The 14,791-nt window shown below is 46.2% G+C and overlaps 1 protein-coding gene across 3 annotated transcripts in view; it reads left to right on the top strand.

Annotated features, from left to right (window-relative positions):
- Nucleotides 1–14,791, top strand: part of LOC111967744 (serine-rich coiled-coil domain-containing protein 2) — a 94,818-nt gene that overhangs the window by 70,469 nt on the left and 9,558 nt on the right. The window contains exons 10-11 of one of the 3 annotated variants that reach the window (XM_023993066.2): nucleotides 9,040–9,127; nucleotides 10,759–10,798. The exons of 1 other annotated variant lie outside the window; for it this stretch is intronic. In XM_023993066.2, the coding sequence (XP_023848834.1) occupies nucleotides 9,040–9,127; nucleotides 10,759–10,798 (128 nt within the window). The remainder of the gene's footprint in view (nucleotides 1–9,039; nucleotides 9,128–10,758; nucleotides 10,799–14,791) is intronic. One more of the 3 variants, XM_023993067.3, reaches the window with a different exon arrangement.

Here is a 14,791-nt window from a genome sequence, read left to right as displayed (position 1 = left end):
GAGTGTCCATCCCACTGTCATGTCCTGATCATATTTACTGTTGGGCACTTGACTTTTGACTTTTTTTTTGTTGGATTCTCACCGTGCAAGTGTTCTCTATTCCAAGTCATAATCTCTGTAGGAGCTGTGAAACGTTTATAGCTGTTTTAAAGCTCTATAACAACATATACAGCACCTTCGGCAGTATTCAGACCCATTGACCTTTTCCACATTTTGTAAAAACCTTATTTAAAAATGTATTGTTTTTCCCCTCAGTCTACACACAATGCCCCATAATGACAAAGCAAAAACTCGTTTTTAGAAGTTTTTGCCAATTTATAAAAAAATATCTTAAACTGAAATATCACATTTACATTAGTATTCAGACCCTTTACTTAGTACTTTGTTGACGCACCTTTGTTAGCAATTGGACATGACGCTAAAAGCTTGGCACACCTGTATTTGGGGAGTTTCTCCCATTTCTCTCTGCAGATCCTCTCAAGCTCTGTCAGGTTGGATGGGGAGCATTGCTGCACAGCTTTTTTCAGGTCTCTCTAGAGATGTTCGATTGGGTGCCAGTCCGGGCTCTGGCTGGTCCACTCAAGGACATTTAGAGACTTGTCCCGAAGCCGCTCTGCGTAGTCTTGGCTGTGTGCTTAGGGTCGTTGTCCTGTTGGAAGGTGAACCTTCGGCCCAGTCTGAGGTCCTGAGCTCTCTGGAGCGGGTTTTCATCAAGGATTTACCTTTATTTGGCTATGTTCATCATTGCCTTGATCCGGACTTGTCTCCCAGTCCCTGCCGCTGAAAAACATCCCCACAGCATGATGCTGCCACCACCTTGCTTCACCGTAGGGATGATGCCAGGTTTCCTCCAGACGTAACGCTTGGCATTGAGGTCAAAGAGTTCAATCTTGATTTCATCAGACTTGTTTCTCATGCTCTGAGTTTTTTTGGTGCCTTTTGGCCAGCTCCAAGCGTGCTGTCGTGCCTTTTACTGAGGAGTGGCTTCCGTCTGGCCCTACCATAAAGGCCTGATTGGTGGGGTGCTGCAGAAATGGTTGTCCTTCTGGAAGGTTCTCCCATCTCCACAGAGGAACTCTGGAGCTCTGTCAGATTGACCATCGGTTTCTTGGTCACCTCCCTGACCAAGGCCCTTCTCCTCCGATTGCTCAGTTTGGCCGGGCGGCCAGCTCTGGTGAGAGTCTTAGTGGTTTTAAACTTCTTCCATTTTAAGAATGATGGAGGCCACTGTTCTTTGACCTACAATGCTGCAGACATTTTTTGGTACCCATTCTCAGATATGTGCCTGAACCGAATCCTGTCTCTGAGCTCTAAGGACAATTCCTTTTGACCTCATGGCTTGATTTTTGCTCTGACATGCACTGTCAACTCTGAGACCTTATATAGGCAGGTGTGTGCCTTTCCAAATCATGTCCAATCAATTGAATTTACCTCAAGTGGACTCCAATCAAGTCGTAGAAACATCTCAAGGATGATCAATGGAAACAGGATGCAGCTGAGCTCAATTTCGAGTCTCATATCAAAGGGTCTGAATAAAAATCCCAAAACCTGTTTTCACGTTGTCGTTATGGGCTATTGTGTGTAGATTGCTGAGGATTAATTTGTATTTAATACATTTTAGAATAAGGCTGTAATGTAACAAAATGTGGAAAAAGTCAAGGGGTCTGAATACTTTCCCTACGGCACTATAACTTTATACTGTAACTGCTGGAGGACACCTAATAGTGACTTAGCTAGGTAGGTGTCATCTTTCCACACTGACATCCAGCGCTCTGGTCAAGCCAAGCAGCCAGGAGTCTCTGGCCTCTGCCACTTGGACAGACAGCACGTTCCACCAGTAAGGCAGCCTGGGAGCCTGTTGGAGCAGGATGTTGCGTGGGCTGAACAATGCCAGTTTAGAGGGATGACTGGGCCCATGGGCCCCCCCCTTACACTGGCAGCCTGCTTAGGAGACCGGAGCATTTGGCTGTTTAGCCGCCTGCCTGTCTGGTACACTACTGCTATCTTTCTGTGTTCTCTAATGAAACAGGGCCTCAGCCCTCCCTGGGCAGCGTAAATCACAGGACTATCACTAATGACAAACAATAATGCATATCCAGGGGGTTAGCTGCCCTTTTGTTTGCCTGGCCCAAATAAGGGCACCTCTAAGCCCAGCGTAGAACAAAGTAGCACCGGCAATAACGTGGAAGTCGCTTTTGCACGCCGCTAGCCGCTCCGTTATGTTATTGTTTTATGTTATGCTTGTTGGGTTAGGCAGCGATTTAGATTTTAAAAAGAAGGCTCCGCTTGAAATATGCGCTCCAGTAACGCAGCACAGGGGTCTCATTTTTATACCTGGCCAAAGGACACCAGCATATACCGGTGAGAGGCGCCATGAGGTGGGCGGCGGGGAGACATGGTGCTCAATCATAGACACCCACACCCGGTGGCGGTGCACTTCTGGTCACTTTTGTATCCCGCCATGATTTGGATTTATTCACCCTCCTGCTTTGCCGTTTTGGAATAAGGTGTGGATGGGAAACTGTAGGGAAACTGGTTTGGTTCAGATTTACAGCTTGGGTTTGTACTTCACCTGAAGAAGGTAATGGACAAGTTGTTCCTGGTTGTGTGCAGCGAGTGGGGTGATACAGGGCGGGGGGGGGGCGGGCTTTGGTGCTGGGACTAGGGCTGGAAACATGTGTTTCCGGGGTGCAAGAGGAGATAAGAGTACGGGGCGAGGATGTAGTTGCGTTCACCAAGGCACATACCTTGCGCCACTCTAATTGAATTCGCCAGCGTTCAGATGGTCAGACACACAAGTGCCCATCAGCACACAGATAAGTCAGGTGCCACCGAAATGAAAGCCTTTCCCGTCTTCTTTAATTGTTTCTCCTTTTGTATGTAACCGCTGCAGTTTTTTGTTTGAAGAGGAAACGTGATAGCTCTGACATTTCATTTTTCAGTTATGAGGGAAACGGTGACAATGTTCTCCCCGCTGTCTCGAGATAAGGAAAGTGTAGCGYGTGAGCGTCAGCACACAAGCCGACAGTGGCATAATGACAGTGGCTTGAGAGTATCTCTGTCTCAAAGGCACGGGATTCATCACACCATGCTGTCTCTTAGTGCAGAACTCCAATCATAGTTAGTATTTCAAGCTCAAATCCATCTAATTGTATTTGTCACATGCTTCGTAGACAACCGGTGTAGACTAACAGTGAAATGCGGGCCCTTCCCAACAATGCAGAGAGTGAGAAAATAGTAATAACACGTAAAAATAATTATAAATACYGACTAATAACTTGGCTATATACATGGTTACCGAGTCGATGTCGAGTCGATGTGCAGGGGTACGAGGCAATTGAGTTAGATAAGTACATATAACTAGGAATATAGTGACGAGGCAACAGGATCGACCGTTTGCAGGCAGCGCTATGTCATGAGTAAAAAAAAAATGTTTGTGTAAAAAGAGTCAATGAAGATTAGGTAAACTGTTTAGCAGTCTTATGGCTCGGGGGTAGAAGCTGTTCAAGGTCCTGTTGGTTCCAGACTTTTTTAGATCATCCTCTGTCACTGCTTGGTATAGAGGTCCTGGATGGCAGGGAGCTCGGCCCCAGTGATGCACTACCCTCTGTAGCGCCTTGCGGTCGGATGCCAAGCAGTTGCCGTACCAAGTGGTGATGCAGCCAGTCAAGATGCTCTCAATGTTGCAGCTGTAGAACTTTTGGAGGATCTGAGGGCCCCATGCCAAATCTTTTCAGCCTTCTTAAGGGGAAGAGGTGTCGTTCCCTCTTGACGACTGTGTTGGTGTGTGTGGACCAGGATAGATCCTTAGTGATGTGGACACCGAGGAACTTGAAGCTCCTCAAACCGTCCCACTACAGCTCWGTCAATTTGAATGGGGGTGKGCTCGGCCCKCCGTTTCCTGTAGTCAACGATCAGCTCCTTTTTGTCTTGCTAACGTTGAGGGAGAGGTTGTCGTCCTGGCACCCCACTGCCAGGTCTCTGATCGTCGCCGGTGGTCAGGCCCACCACCACTTCCGTATTGGGTACTTCCTGTTTGAGTTTTTGCTTGGAAGCAGGAATCCAGAGGACAGAGTTGCCCGATGGAGGGAGAGCTTTGTATGTGTCTCTGTGTGTGGAGTAAAGGAGATYTWGAGTATTTTTGCCTCTAGCTGCACAGGTGACATGCTGGTAGAAATTTGGTAAGACCGATTTCAGTTTTCCTTCATTAAAATCGCCGTCCGCTCGGCGCGTCGTCTCTGATTGGACAGGCATTGAGGTATTCGGTTACTGTTCGATTGAACGTTAGAATGGGAAAACGAGTGACCTAAGCGATTGAGTGTGGTATGATCGTCCTGTGCYAGGCGCACCGGTTCCAGTGTCTCAGAAACGTCCGGGCACTCCTGGGCTTTTCACACGACAGTGTCTAGRGTTTACGGGGAATGGTGCGACAAACAAAAAACATCCAGTCTGTGGCAGTCCTTGGGGCGAAAACAGCTTGTTGATGAGAAGTCAAAGGAGAATGGCATGAATCGTGYAAGCTAACAGGCGGGCCACAAACAGACAAATAACGGCGCAGTACGACAGTGTTGTGCAGAACAGTATCTCAGAATGCACAACTCGTCGGTCCTTGTCACGGATGGRCTATTGCTGCAGACGACCACACCGGGTTCCAYTCCTATCAACTAAAAACAAGAAAGCGACTCAAGTGGGCACATGATCACCAAACCTGTACAAATGAGTCCTGGAAAAACATTGGCTGGTCCGACGAATCCGGTTCCTGTTGTGTCAGGATGATGGCAGAGTCAGGATTTGCCGTGAGCAGCATGAGTCCATGGCCCCATTCTKYCTGGTGTYAACRGTATAGGCTGCTGGTAGTGGTGTAATGGTGTGGGTAATGTTTTCCTGGCACACTTTGCTCAATTGATATCAAGGGACCTAATGTTTCCATTCCCCAAATAATTCAGGCTGTTCTGGAAGCAAAGGGGGCCAACCCGGTACTAGATGAGAGTCAGCCAATCTTGCGCTGTCTCTTCCGAGTCTCTGGGATTAGGGCCTGGACTGGGATTAGCAGTATGTCCTGCGCCACCGACTCGTTGGAAGTAGCMATCTTYATTCAAATGGAGGTTAGTGATCGCTGTTCTGAAGTCCAGAAGCTATTTTCATTACCGGAAACAATGGCATAAACATTATGTACAGAAAAGTTCAGATCAGTGCAAACAAACACACAATATAGCGGAATTGGCCAGGAGAGCCCGTAAAACGGCGGCTATCCATTTCAGCCACATTCTAAAAAATGTGTCTTTGGTTCCCTCTTTGGCATCCCCGCGCGACAGGCTTGACGGACCAATGGGAAACGACAAGATTGTCTTTGCGGTCTGTGTGATGTCACAAAGTCAAGTCGGTATACTGCGTATCAGGCTGTATGTATTCAGAAGCTCAAGGGACAATGTTCCTCATTGTCACAGCTACACCTGTTTACCATGGCAACGGTTTCTAGAGCAAAAAGTTTTTTTCTCTCRAAGAAAAAGCTGATCCCTAGCGGATTAGTCATAGTCCTACTAATCAATACTGATAAATGGAACAGGCAACAGTGTCTTGGAGAAATACTGATGGTGTGTTAGAGAGAAAGAGTGATGAAAGAGGGGGGAGGGTTGAGAGAGGCGACATTGTAATGAGCTCGTGAAATTATGCTGTCTATCCAGACTGCAGAGAAACTGGCATCAACCATAATGAGCACAATTGATCTGTAGTGGCAGTACACAAATAACGCATCCCTTCCCTCCCCCAAAGCAAAGGTAAGCTCAACACCCAACCAATCCCCTCTCACTGAGCCTCTTGCAGCTTCAATAACAGTACCTGTCACTGTCATGTCAGGTAGCTATGAGTTTAGAGGTGACCCTAGTCGTCTACATTTCTCATCTTCCTCCCCCATGTCAAATCACTCCCTGGCAGGTGCGTCTGAACCGGTGGAGGGTGAGTGTGATTGTATTGTACAGGGAGACATCGCAGGCACCYTGTCTAGGAATGGACTGAGAGACAGTGGCGCCACATTTAGTGTGGGTGTAGCAAGGGGGGAATAGGCTAGTGGCTGCACCCCATCCCAGCATGTTTTCTCAATTTGAGGCGCTGGAGAGAAATGTCCATCTAAACTAATCCCCCCCTGTCTCCCTGGTCCTCATGTCTGAGTGACCTGTGTTTGAGAGTATGGTGCTCTAATCTACAGCAGCTTCAGAAATTATTCATACCCCTTGACTTATTCCACATGTTGTTGTTACAGCCTAAATTCAAAATGTATTAAATATAGATTTTCCCACACATCTACCCACAAGACCCCGTAATGACAGAGTGAATACATGTTTTTAGAATTTTGTGCACATGTTTTGAAAATAAAATACAGAAATCTCATTTACCTAAATATTCACACACCTCTGCTAATATGCTCCAAATTGAGCTCAGGTGCATCTAATTACCTTTGATCATCCTTGTCAATACAACTTGATGGTAGTCCACCTGTGGCAAATTYAGTTGTTTGAACATGATTTAGAAAKAAACACCTGTCTATAGAAGKTCCCACAGTTGACAGTGCATGTCAGAGCAGAAACTAGACCATGAAGTCCAAGGAACTGGAGCAACCGGGCAAGAAGGACCTTGGTCCGGGAGATGACCAAGAACACAATGATCACTCTGACAGAATTAGAGTTCCTAGGCTGAGATGGGAGAACCTGCCAGAAGGACAACAGTCTCTACAGCACTTCACCAATCTGGGCTCTATAGGAAATGCCAGATGGATGCCACTCCTGAGAAAAAGGCATATGACAGCATGCTTGGAGTTTGCAAAAAGGCATGTGAAAGACTCTGAGAGCATAAAGGCAAAAGATTATGTGGTCTGATGAGACACAGATTTTACTCTTTAGCCAGAATGCAAAGCGCTATGTTTTGAGAAAACAATGCACAGCTCATCCCCTGTCTAACACCATCCCTACCGTGAAGCATGGTGGTGGTAGCAGCATGCTATGSGGGTGCTTTGCAGCGGCATGGACTGGGAGACTGGTAAGGATAGAGGGAACAATGAATTGAGCCAAATKAAGGCAAATCATTGAGAATGTGCTTGAGTGCAAATTACCTTAAACTGGGGCAAAGATTTGCGTTCCAATAGGACAATGAMCCCAAGCATACAGCGAAAGCAATGCTGGAATGGCTTCAGAACAAGAATGTGAAAGACCTTGAGTGACCCAGCCAAAGCCCAGACTTGAATTCCATAAGAAATCTGTGGAACGACTGCTATTCACCGCTGCTCCCCATCTACCTTAATAGAGCTTGAGAAAAGGAAGAAAGGAGAATATCCCCAATTCAGATGTGCAAAGCTGACACAGACATACCCAAGACGACTCAAAGCTGTAATCGCCGCCAAAGGGGCTTATACAAAGTATTGACTCTGGGGTGTGAATACTTATGCAAATTAGTATTCACAAAATGCAAAAKATAAAATAGAAACGCAACATGTAAAGTGTTTGTCCCATGTTTCATGAGCTGAAATAAAAGATCCCAGAAATGTTCCATAATCACAAAAAGCGTATTTCTCAATAATGTTGGGCACAAATTTAGTTACATCCCTGTTAGTGAGCATTTCTCTGATGCCAAGATAATCCATCCAATTGACAGGTGTGGCATATCAAGAAGCTGATTAAACAGCATGATCATTACACAGGTGCACCTTGTGCTCGGGACAAAAGGCCACTAAAATGTGTAGTTTTTCCACACAACACAAAGCCACAGATGTCTAAAGTTTTGAGGKAGTGTGCAATTGGCATGCTGACTGCAGGAATATCCACCAGAGCTGTTGCCAGATAATTGCATGTTAATTTCTTTACCATAAACCGCTCCAATGTCGTTTTAGAGAATTTGGCAGTATATCCAACCAGCCTCACAACTGCAGACCATATGTAACCACGCCAGCTCAGGACCTCCACATCCGGCTTCTTCACCTGCGGGATCGTCTGAGACAAGCCACTCGGACAGCTGATGAAACAGAGTTTGCACATCCAAAGAATTTCTGCACGAACTGTCAGAACTTGAGTGAAAGCTCATCTGCGTGCTCGTCGTCCTCACCAGGGGCTTGACCTGACTGCAGGTATCATAACAAAAAAGTCTGAAATCACGAATGCTCATATTCCTGCCATCTTTCTGAGCGATACAAAATGAATCTGTACAGGCGYAGTCTGGTTGAAAGGCCCTRACTGCAGKTYAACCATTGAGCATGTTTGGAATGCTCTGAATCAACGTGTACGGCAGCGTGTTCCAGTTCCCGCCAATATCCAGCAACTTCACACAGCCATTGAAGAGGAGTGGGRCAAAATTCCACAGACCACAATCAACAGCCTGATCAACTCTATGCGAATGAGATTTGTCGCGCTGCATGAGGCAAATGGTGGTCATACCAGATACTGACTGGTTTTCTGATCYACACCCCTACCCTTTTTATTWATTTTKTATTTTTAAAGGTATGTGTGACCAACAGATGCAATTCTGTATTCCCAGTCATGTCAAATCCATAGATTAGGGCCTAATGAATTCATTTCAATTGACTGATTTCCTTATGAACTGTAACGCAGTAAAATCTCGTTGCCTGTTGCATTTTATTTTTGTTCAGTGTATATTTCATTTTCAATATATATTTTTTACTTTGTCATTTTATAGGTTATTTGTCCATTTAATTATGAATCCATTTTGAATTCAGACTGTAACACAACAATGGAATAAGCCAAAGGGTATAAATACCTTTCTGAAGACACTTTACTGACACACTTGCGCGCGAGCACACACGCACGCACGCGCACGCACACACACACACACACACACACACACACACACCAATCCATGATCCTTAGATGCCAGGACACCTCTGTTCCTCTTAAGATGCCATCCCTGTGTGTGACTGGAGACCAATCACTCACTTACCAACTCCACGGAGGGATGGCTGAGTTCGATCCTCTCTGTCTATCTCTCTGTTCTCTGGTGTGTGTCATTTCCTCTGGTGTTTGTCTTCTCTCTGCACAGGGTGTTCTGCCTGCTCCTTTCCTCTCTCCCTGGCAGCGCTCTCACCAGGGGACCCTGCGGGCATGCATGCCCCACCACAGCAGACAGAGTGAGTCCCTAACAGTGCCCCCCCCCCCCCCCATCCCTACCCCTCGCCACCCATACCCTATAGAGCCTCGCATCTGTGTCCCCATGCCATTACCCTGCCACCCTGCTTCAGTCCCTAGAGTCTTAGAGCATCAAGCAAGTGCAAATTCTCTTTTTCCCTTCTAGTTATCATCTTATATCYTCTCCAGTTAGCTCTCTTTTTGCTGCCTCAATTGGTCACGGATTTGTTTTCTCTGTTGCTCGCTACATGTCGGCATCGCAACCCACTTTTCTAGTTTTCAAACTGGCTGACATGTTGAAAGGCTCTTCCATTCCAATACTTGACCTGTAGAGYAGACTTGAGACCCACAATCTGCCTCGGTAGTAATTTCTCTAGCACCCACTGTTATTGTGTAGCCTTGGCGTTTTCATTGTAAGAACTCTCTGAAAAGTCTAAGTGCTCCAGTCTCCTCACTAGTCTCTTTAAATGCAGTCCAAAGCACAGTGACACCTACAATATGCTGAGAAATGGGTTAAGACCAAAAAGATGGAGCGATTCAGTAGAAGAGAGAAAATGACGACGAAATGGAGAGCGAGAGCGAAACTCTCCGCTAATTAATTCCGTTTTGCCCTTTGATCTCTATCTGTGGGACTTGGTAGACGCCTGTCGCCAAGGACTATGGGGCCGTATCACCTCAGGCCCAAAACTTCCCCAGCCTTTGTTTCTCTCCCTCCCCTCCATCCCCTCATCCCTCTCTTCATCCCTGCCCCGAATCAGCCGTTCTCTCCGTCATGCTCGACAGAGCGGTGGTGCTTTGATCCCACACATTTCAGTCAAGAGACATTCCACGCGCATCTGCTAATGAGTGAATAGTTCCCTCTGTTACTGAACTCATTTTTTWAATGAATTTTATTCACCCTCCATTGGTTGAGTGATGCCATAGCTCTTTTTAGGAGCAACCGGGAACTAGAGGGAGTAACTGAAGAGGATAACTGCCGGTGACTGTGTGTTCTATGCATGGTGTGAGTGTTCCAGGTGTTTGCGCTGTGAGTAATTGAAGGCTGTCAGTGTGTCATTAGTCTCGGAAACACAGAACTAAAATCTGGAGTAATTGAGTCAGATGCTTGATTCGGTTCTGGGGGGGGGGAGATGCATGAGAAACGAGACTAACGAAGTCTCCACCCCCCCTTAAAGTAAACTGTCAGCCATGGCATGGGCCAAATGTCAACTCCCCCTCAGAACTTTGAAAGATTCAAACACCCCTTCCGAAATTGTGATTTGCCCAAATGATCAGTGACAAAGTTCCTTGTTAGTCTTCGTATCCCACAGTCTGTTGAAAGACGCTACAATACCTGCCTCTGTCCACGAGAGATTAGTGTGTCATTGAACGGCACAGAACACGTCTATTTCTTAATGAACATGCTTGTGTGTGTGTGTGTGTGTGTGGTACACATGTACCAAACATGCCTCAGTCTCTTTGTGGAGTAAAACATACCCCTGTGTGATCAACCAATTATTGAAGACTGGACTGATGACCCTCCGTCCATTCTGGACTCCTCCATCAACCTAACCTAAATCGCTCTCCTCCTATTTCTCTCCCTTCTTCCTTGTTGTTTCTCTCCCTCTGCCTCTCCCACACTGACCTTGRCAAGGAGTGGAACAGCTTGTGCATTACATCAGCGATACAGCGTGGTACAGTACCCTTTCATATTTCTCTCAAAACCATCCCTCCTTCCTTTCCTCTGTTCCCTCCGTCTATCCCATCTGCATGACGAGGAATGCCTGGTCCTGGTCTGATGATGCCCGTATCTATCCTTTGTCTGGTGTTGTTCCCTCCCTGGTGCAGTTTGACTGAACAGTTCATCTGTGTTTGACGTGTTTCTATCGGGTCATCCTGCATCGCCCGCACTCGGACAACAATTCACATCTTCTTCCTTCCTCCATTCTTCACCCTCCACCTCCTCCTATGCTCTCTGTCTCTCCCCCTTTCTCCCTCTTCCCCCCCTCCACCTCTCCCCCTACAGGTCTGGCTTTGCATCGACCACCTTTCTATATTTGACTTTGTAGTTATTTAGCAGCTGCTTCTTTCCAGAGCGATTTATAATCCAGTCAGATTAGTTGGATAGTTTTTTGCCAGAAAAGCAGACTACCTACAGCAACTGATTTGAATCAATCAGTCAAATGTATTTGTAAAGCCCTTTTTACATCAGCAGATGTCACAAAGTGCTTATACAGAAACCAAGCCTAAAACCCCAAAGAGCAAGCAATGCAGATGTAGAAGCACGTTGGCTAGGAAAAATCTCATTAGAAAGGCAGGAACCTAGGAAGAAACCTAGAGGAACCAGGCGCTGAGGGGTGGCCAGTCCTCTTCTGKCTGTGCCGGTGRAGATTATAACAGTACATGGCCATTAAGGCTAGATCATTCTTCAAGATGTTCAACCGTTTTATAGATGACCAGCAGGGTCAAATAATAATCAGTGGTTATAGAGGGTGCAACAGGTCAGCACCTCAGGAGTAAATGTCAGTTGGCTTTTCAAAGCCGATCATTCAGCGGTCGAGACAGCAGGTGCTGTGTGTGTGAGAGAGAGAGAGGCAGAGAGAGACTCTCTCAACAGCAGGTCCGGTGAAAAGGTCAGGGTTCCATAGCCGCAGGCAGAACAGMAGAAACTGGATCAGCAACACGACCAGATGGACTAGGGATGGGGACAGCCAGGTGCCTTGAGGCCAGGTAGTCCTGAGGCATTGTCCTAGGGCTCAAGKTCACTGGAAGGGGAGAGAGGGAGCATACTTAAAATCACACAGGACACCAGATAAGACAGGCGAAATACACCAGACAGGGCCAACCAGGCAGGATAAAACTCCACCCATTTTTCCAAAGCACAGCCCCCACACCACTAGAGGGATATCAACAGACCACCAACTTACTACCCTGAGAAAAGGCGGAGTATAGCCCATGAAGATCTCCCCCACCACACGAGCCCGATGGGGGCGCAAGACCGGATAGGRAGACAACATCAGTGACTCAACCCACTTAAGTGGAGTATAGCGTAAAAAGCCTGGCAAGACGTGATGTATCCTGCCTAGGGAAGGCATGGGAGAGCACCAGCAAGCCAGTGACTCAGCCCCCGTAGTAGTGTCAGAGGCAGAGAATCCAAGTGGAGAGAGGGGAGCAGGGCAGGCAAAGACGGCAAGGGTGGTTCATCACTCCAGTGCCCTGCCGTTCACCTTCGCACCCCTGGGCTAGAATACACTCAATCATAGGACCTACTGAAGAGATGAGTCTTCAGTACAAACTTAAAGGTTGAGACAGAGTAAGACCTTAATCAGCCCTAGCCTTAACAKGATGCCAGGCTAGCACTGGAGCAATAGGATACCTTTTGGGGGGTTCTAATCAAGATTCTASCGTCTGTATTTAGCACTAACTGAAGTTTATTTAGTGCTTTATCTGGGTAGCTGGAAAGTAGAGCATTGCAGTTGTCTAATCTTGAAGAGAGAACATCATGGGTGAGCTTTTCTACGTCATTTTTAGTCCAAGTTTGTTTTTTGCAATGTTATAAAGATGGGGGGGAAGCTACTCTTGAAATATTTGTGATGTGTTCGTCAAAAGCGAGATCAGGGTGCAGAGTAACACTGAGATCCTTCAGGGTTTATTTAAAAAAAAAAAATAAGACTGTACAACCAACGAGGTTGTCAGATCAAACAACATCTCTTTGGTCCGAATTTCAAAGTAAAATGTGCCGCCATCCATGTGTCTGAAACACCATGTTTCATCGAAATGTACAGTTGTGTGTCATCTGCACAGCAGTGAAAGTTGACATTGTGTTTCCAAATGACATTCCAAGCTAGCATTCCAAGCTAGCATATATATTGAAAACAATAGTGGTCCTAAAATGGAACCTTGAGGAACACCGAAACTTTGCATTGACTTGTCAGAGRACAAACCATCCACAGAGACAAACTGATATATTTGCGACAGATAAGATCTAAACCAGGCAAGAACTTGTCCGCATAAACAAATTAATTGAACATATCTCTATGGCCTTCATTGGCAATGAAATTCTTTGCATGGTTCMATATGTTATTTTTGTGGTGAATGCATGGGGGGACGTTGATAGATGGAACTGGTCTACAAATGTATATTCTTTCCCCCATGTCTCGTCATCCGGCAGACTCCATTATGGTCTTTTTCCCCCTCTCCTTTTTATAATAATTTTAATTAGTATTGAAATCCTGTGTGCTCGTTGGAAATTGCTTGTGGGTATCCATTGTCATTATTCGAATGTGTTTGKAGTCAATTCAGACGTGCAAGAATTTAAAATAAAATTAGCGGAGCTGAGCAGTTTTTGGAACATCAGTGATCGGGTGGCGAGGTGATGAATGCAGAGAGAGAGACGGTGGGTGGGTGGGAGTGGACGAGTGGAAAGCTCTGGTTTGGCAGTAGAGCGGTACTATCCATCCCCCCACCCACCCATGCATGCACTTGTGTCCCTCTCTGGCTTTGAGGGGAAGGCAAGGTGAATCCCTCCTTGAAGCACCTGCTGGGCTTTATAAACCAGGCTCCCCTTCTCTCCTCCTCTCCATTGCTACGATGGGCTCAAGAAAGCTGTGTCACCTGTCGTTAGCTGCCACTCCCTAATCCCCTTGAGTTGTCATCCATTATTTATGAAGCCTCGTCCAGAGGCCAGACCCCCCCCCCCCCCCCCCCTCCCCTTCAGTCAGTCTGCAGACTACTAAAGGGGCCAGGGGCCCCTCTTCTCTCTTACTCTACTCTCAGGTCCTGGACCCTGCTGACTGAACCTGTTCCTGCTGTACCTGACTATCTGGACTCTAGGGGAAAATGTTTTTCCTGTTGAAATAGCCCCAGGACCATCAAAGCAGCATTGACATTAAAGCCAGAGATCGGCCCAATACATAAGGGGGAGTGTGGTGTGTAAATGATTCTAAGCACAGTGCCAGAGGATGGGCTAGGTCCAGTGGCAGTTRGCCTAGCGTTTTAAGAGTGTTGAGCCAGTAACAGAAAGGTCGCCTGTTCAAATCCCTGTGCGAATCTGTCTGTGCCCTTGAGCAAGGCACTTAATCTCAATTTCTCCTGTAAATCGCTCTGGATAAAATGGTCTGCTAAGTTACTTAAATATAAACTGGGCACGGTGGTGTAGTGCAAAGCGGCGGCCAGCGGATGGCAGTGTGGACTACTGAATTCATCTCCATAGTCAATGAATGGTGGTGATAAATTGAGGACTGGTAAGGCTAAACTTTGAGGCGTCTGATCTGCTGAGATGTCGAAGCTCAAAGCTATACATGTGAACATTTATGTACACAGATCACTGTGCAACGGATCAAAAGAACTGCATTTACAGTTATTCTTATTCCACATTTTGTTACAGCCTGAATTCAAAATTGATTGAATTGTTTCTYTCACCCMTCTACACACAATACACCATAATAAAATGTTTAGACRTTTTTGCACATTTATCGAAAATTAAATACAGATATTTACACTTAACAAAAATAGAAATGCAACAATTTCAAAGATTTTACTGACTTAGTTGAAATATACGGAAATCAGTCAATTGAAATACATTCATTAGGCCCTAATCTATGGATTTCACATGACTGGAAATACAGATATGCATCTGTTGGTCACAGATACCTTAAAAAAAAAAGTAGACGTGTGGATCAGACCAC

The sequence above is a fragment of the Salvelinus sp. IW2-2015 genome, linkage group LG8, assembly GCF_002910315.2.
Source record: "Salvelinus sp. IW2-2015 linkage group LG8, ASM291031v2, whole genome shotgun sequence".
Classification (NCBI taxonomy): Eukaryota; Metazoa; Chordata; class Actinopteri; order Salmoniformes; family Salmonidae; genus Salvelinus; species Salvelinus sp. IW2-2015.
The sequence above is the reverse complement of the archived record's forward strand: the minus strand, read 5'-3'. Positions and strand labels throughout refer to the sequence as shown.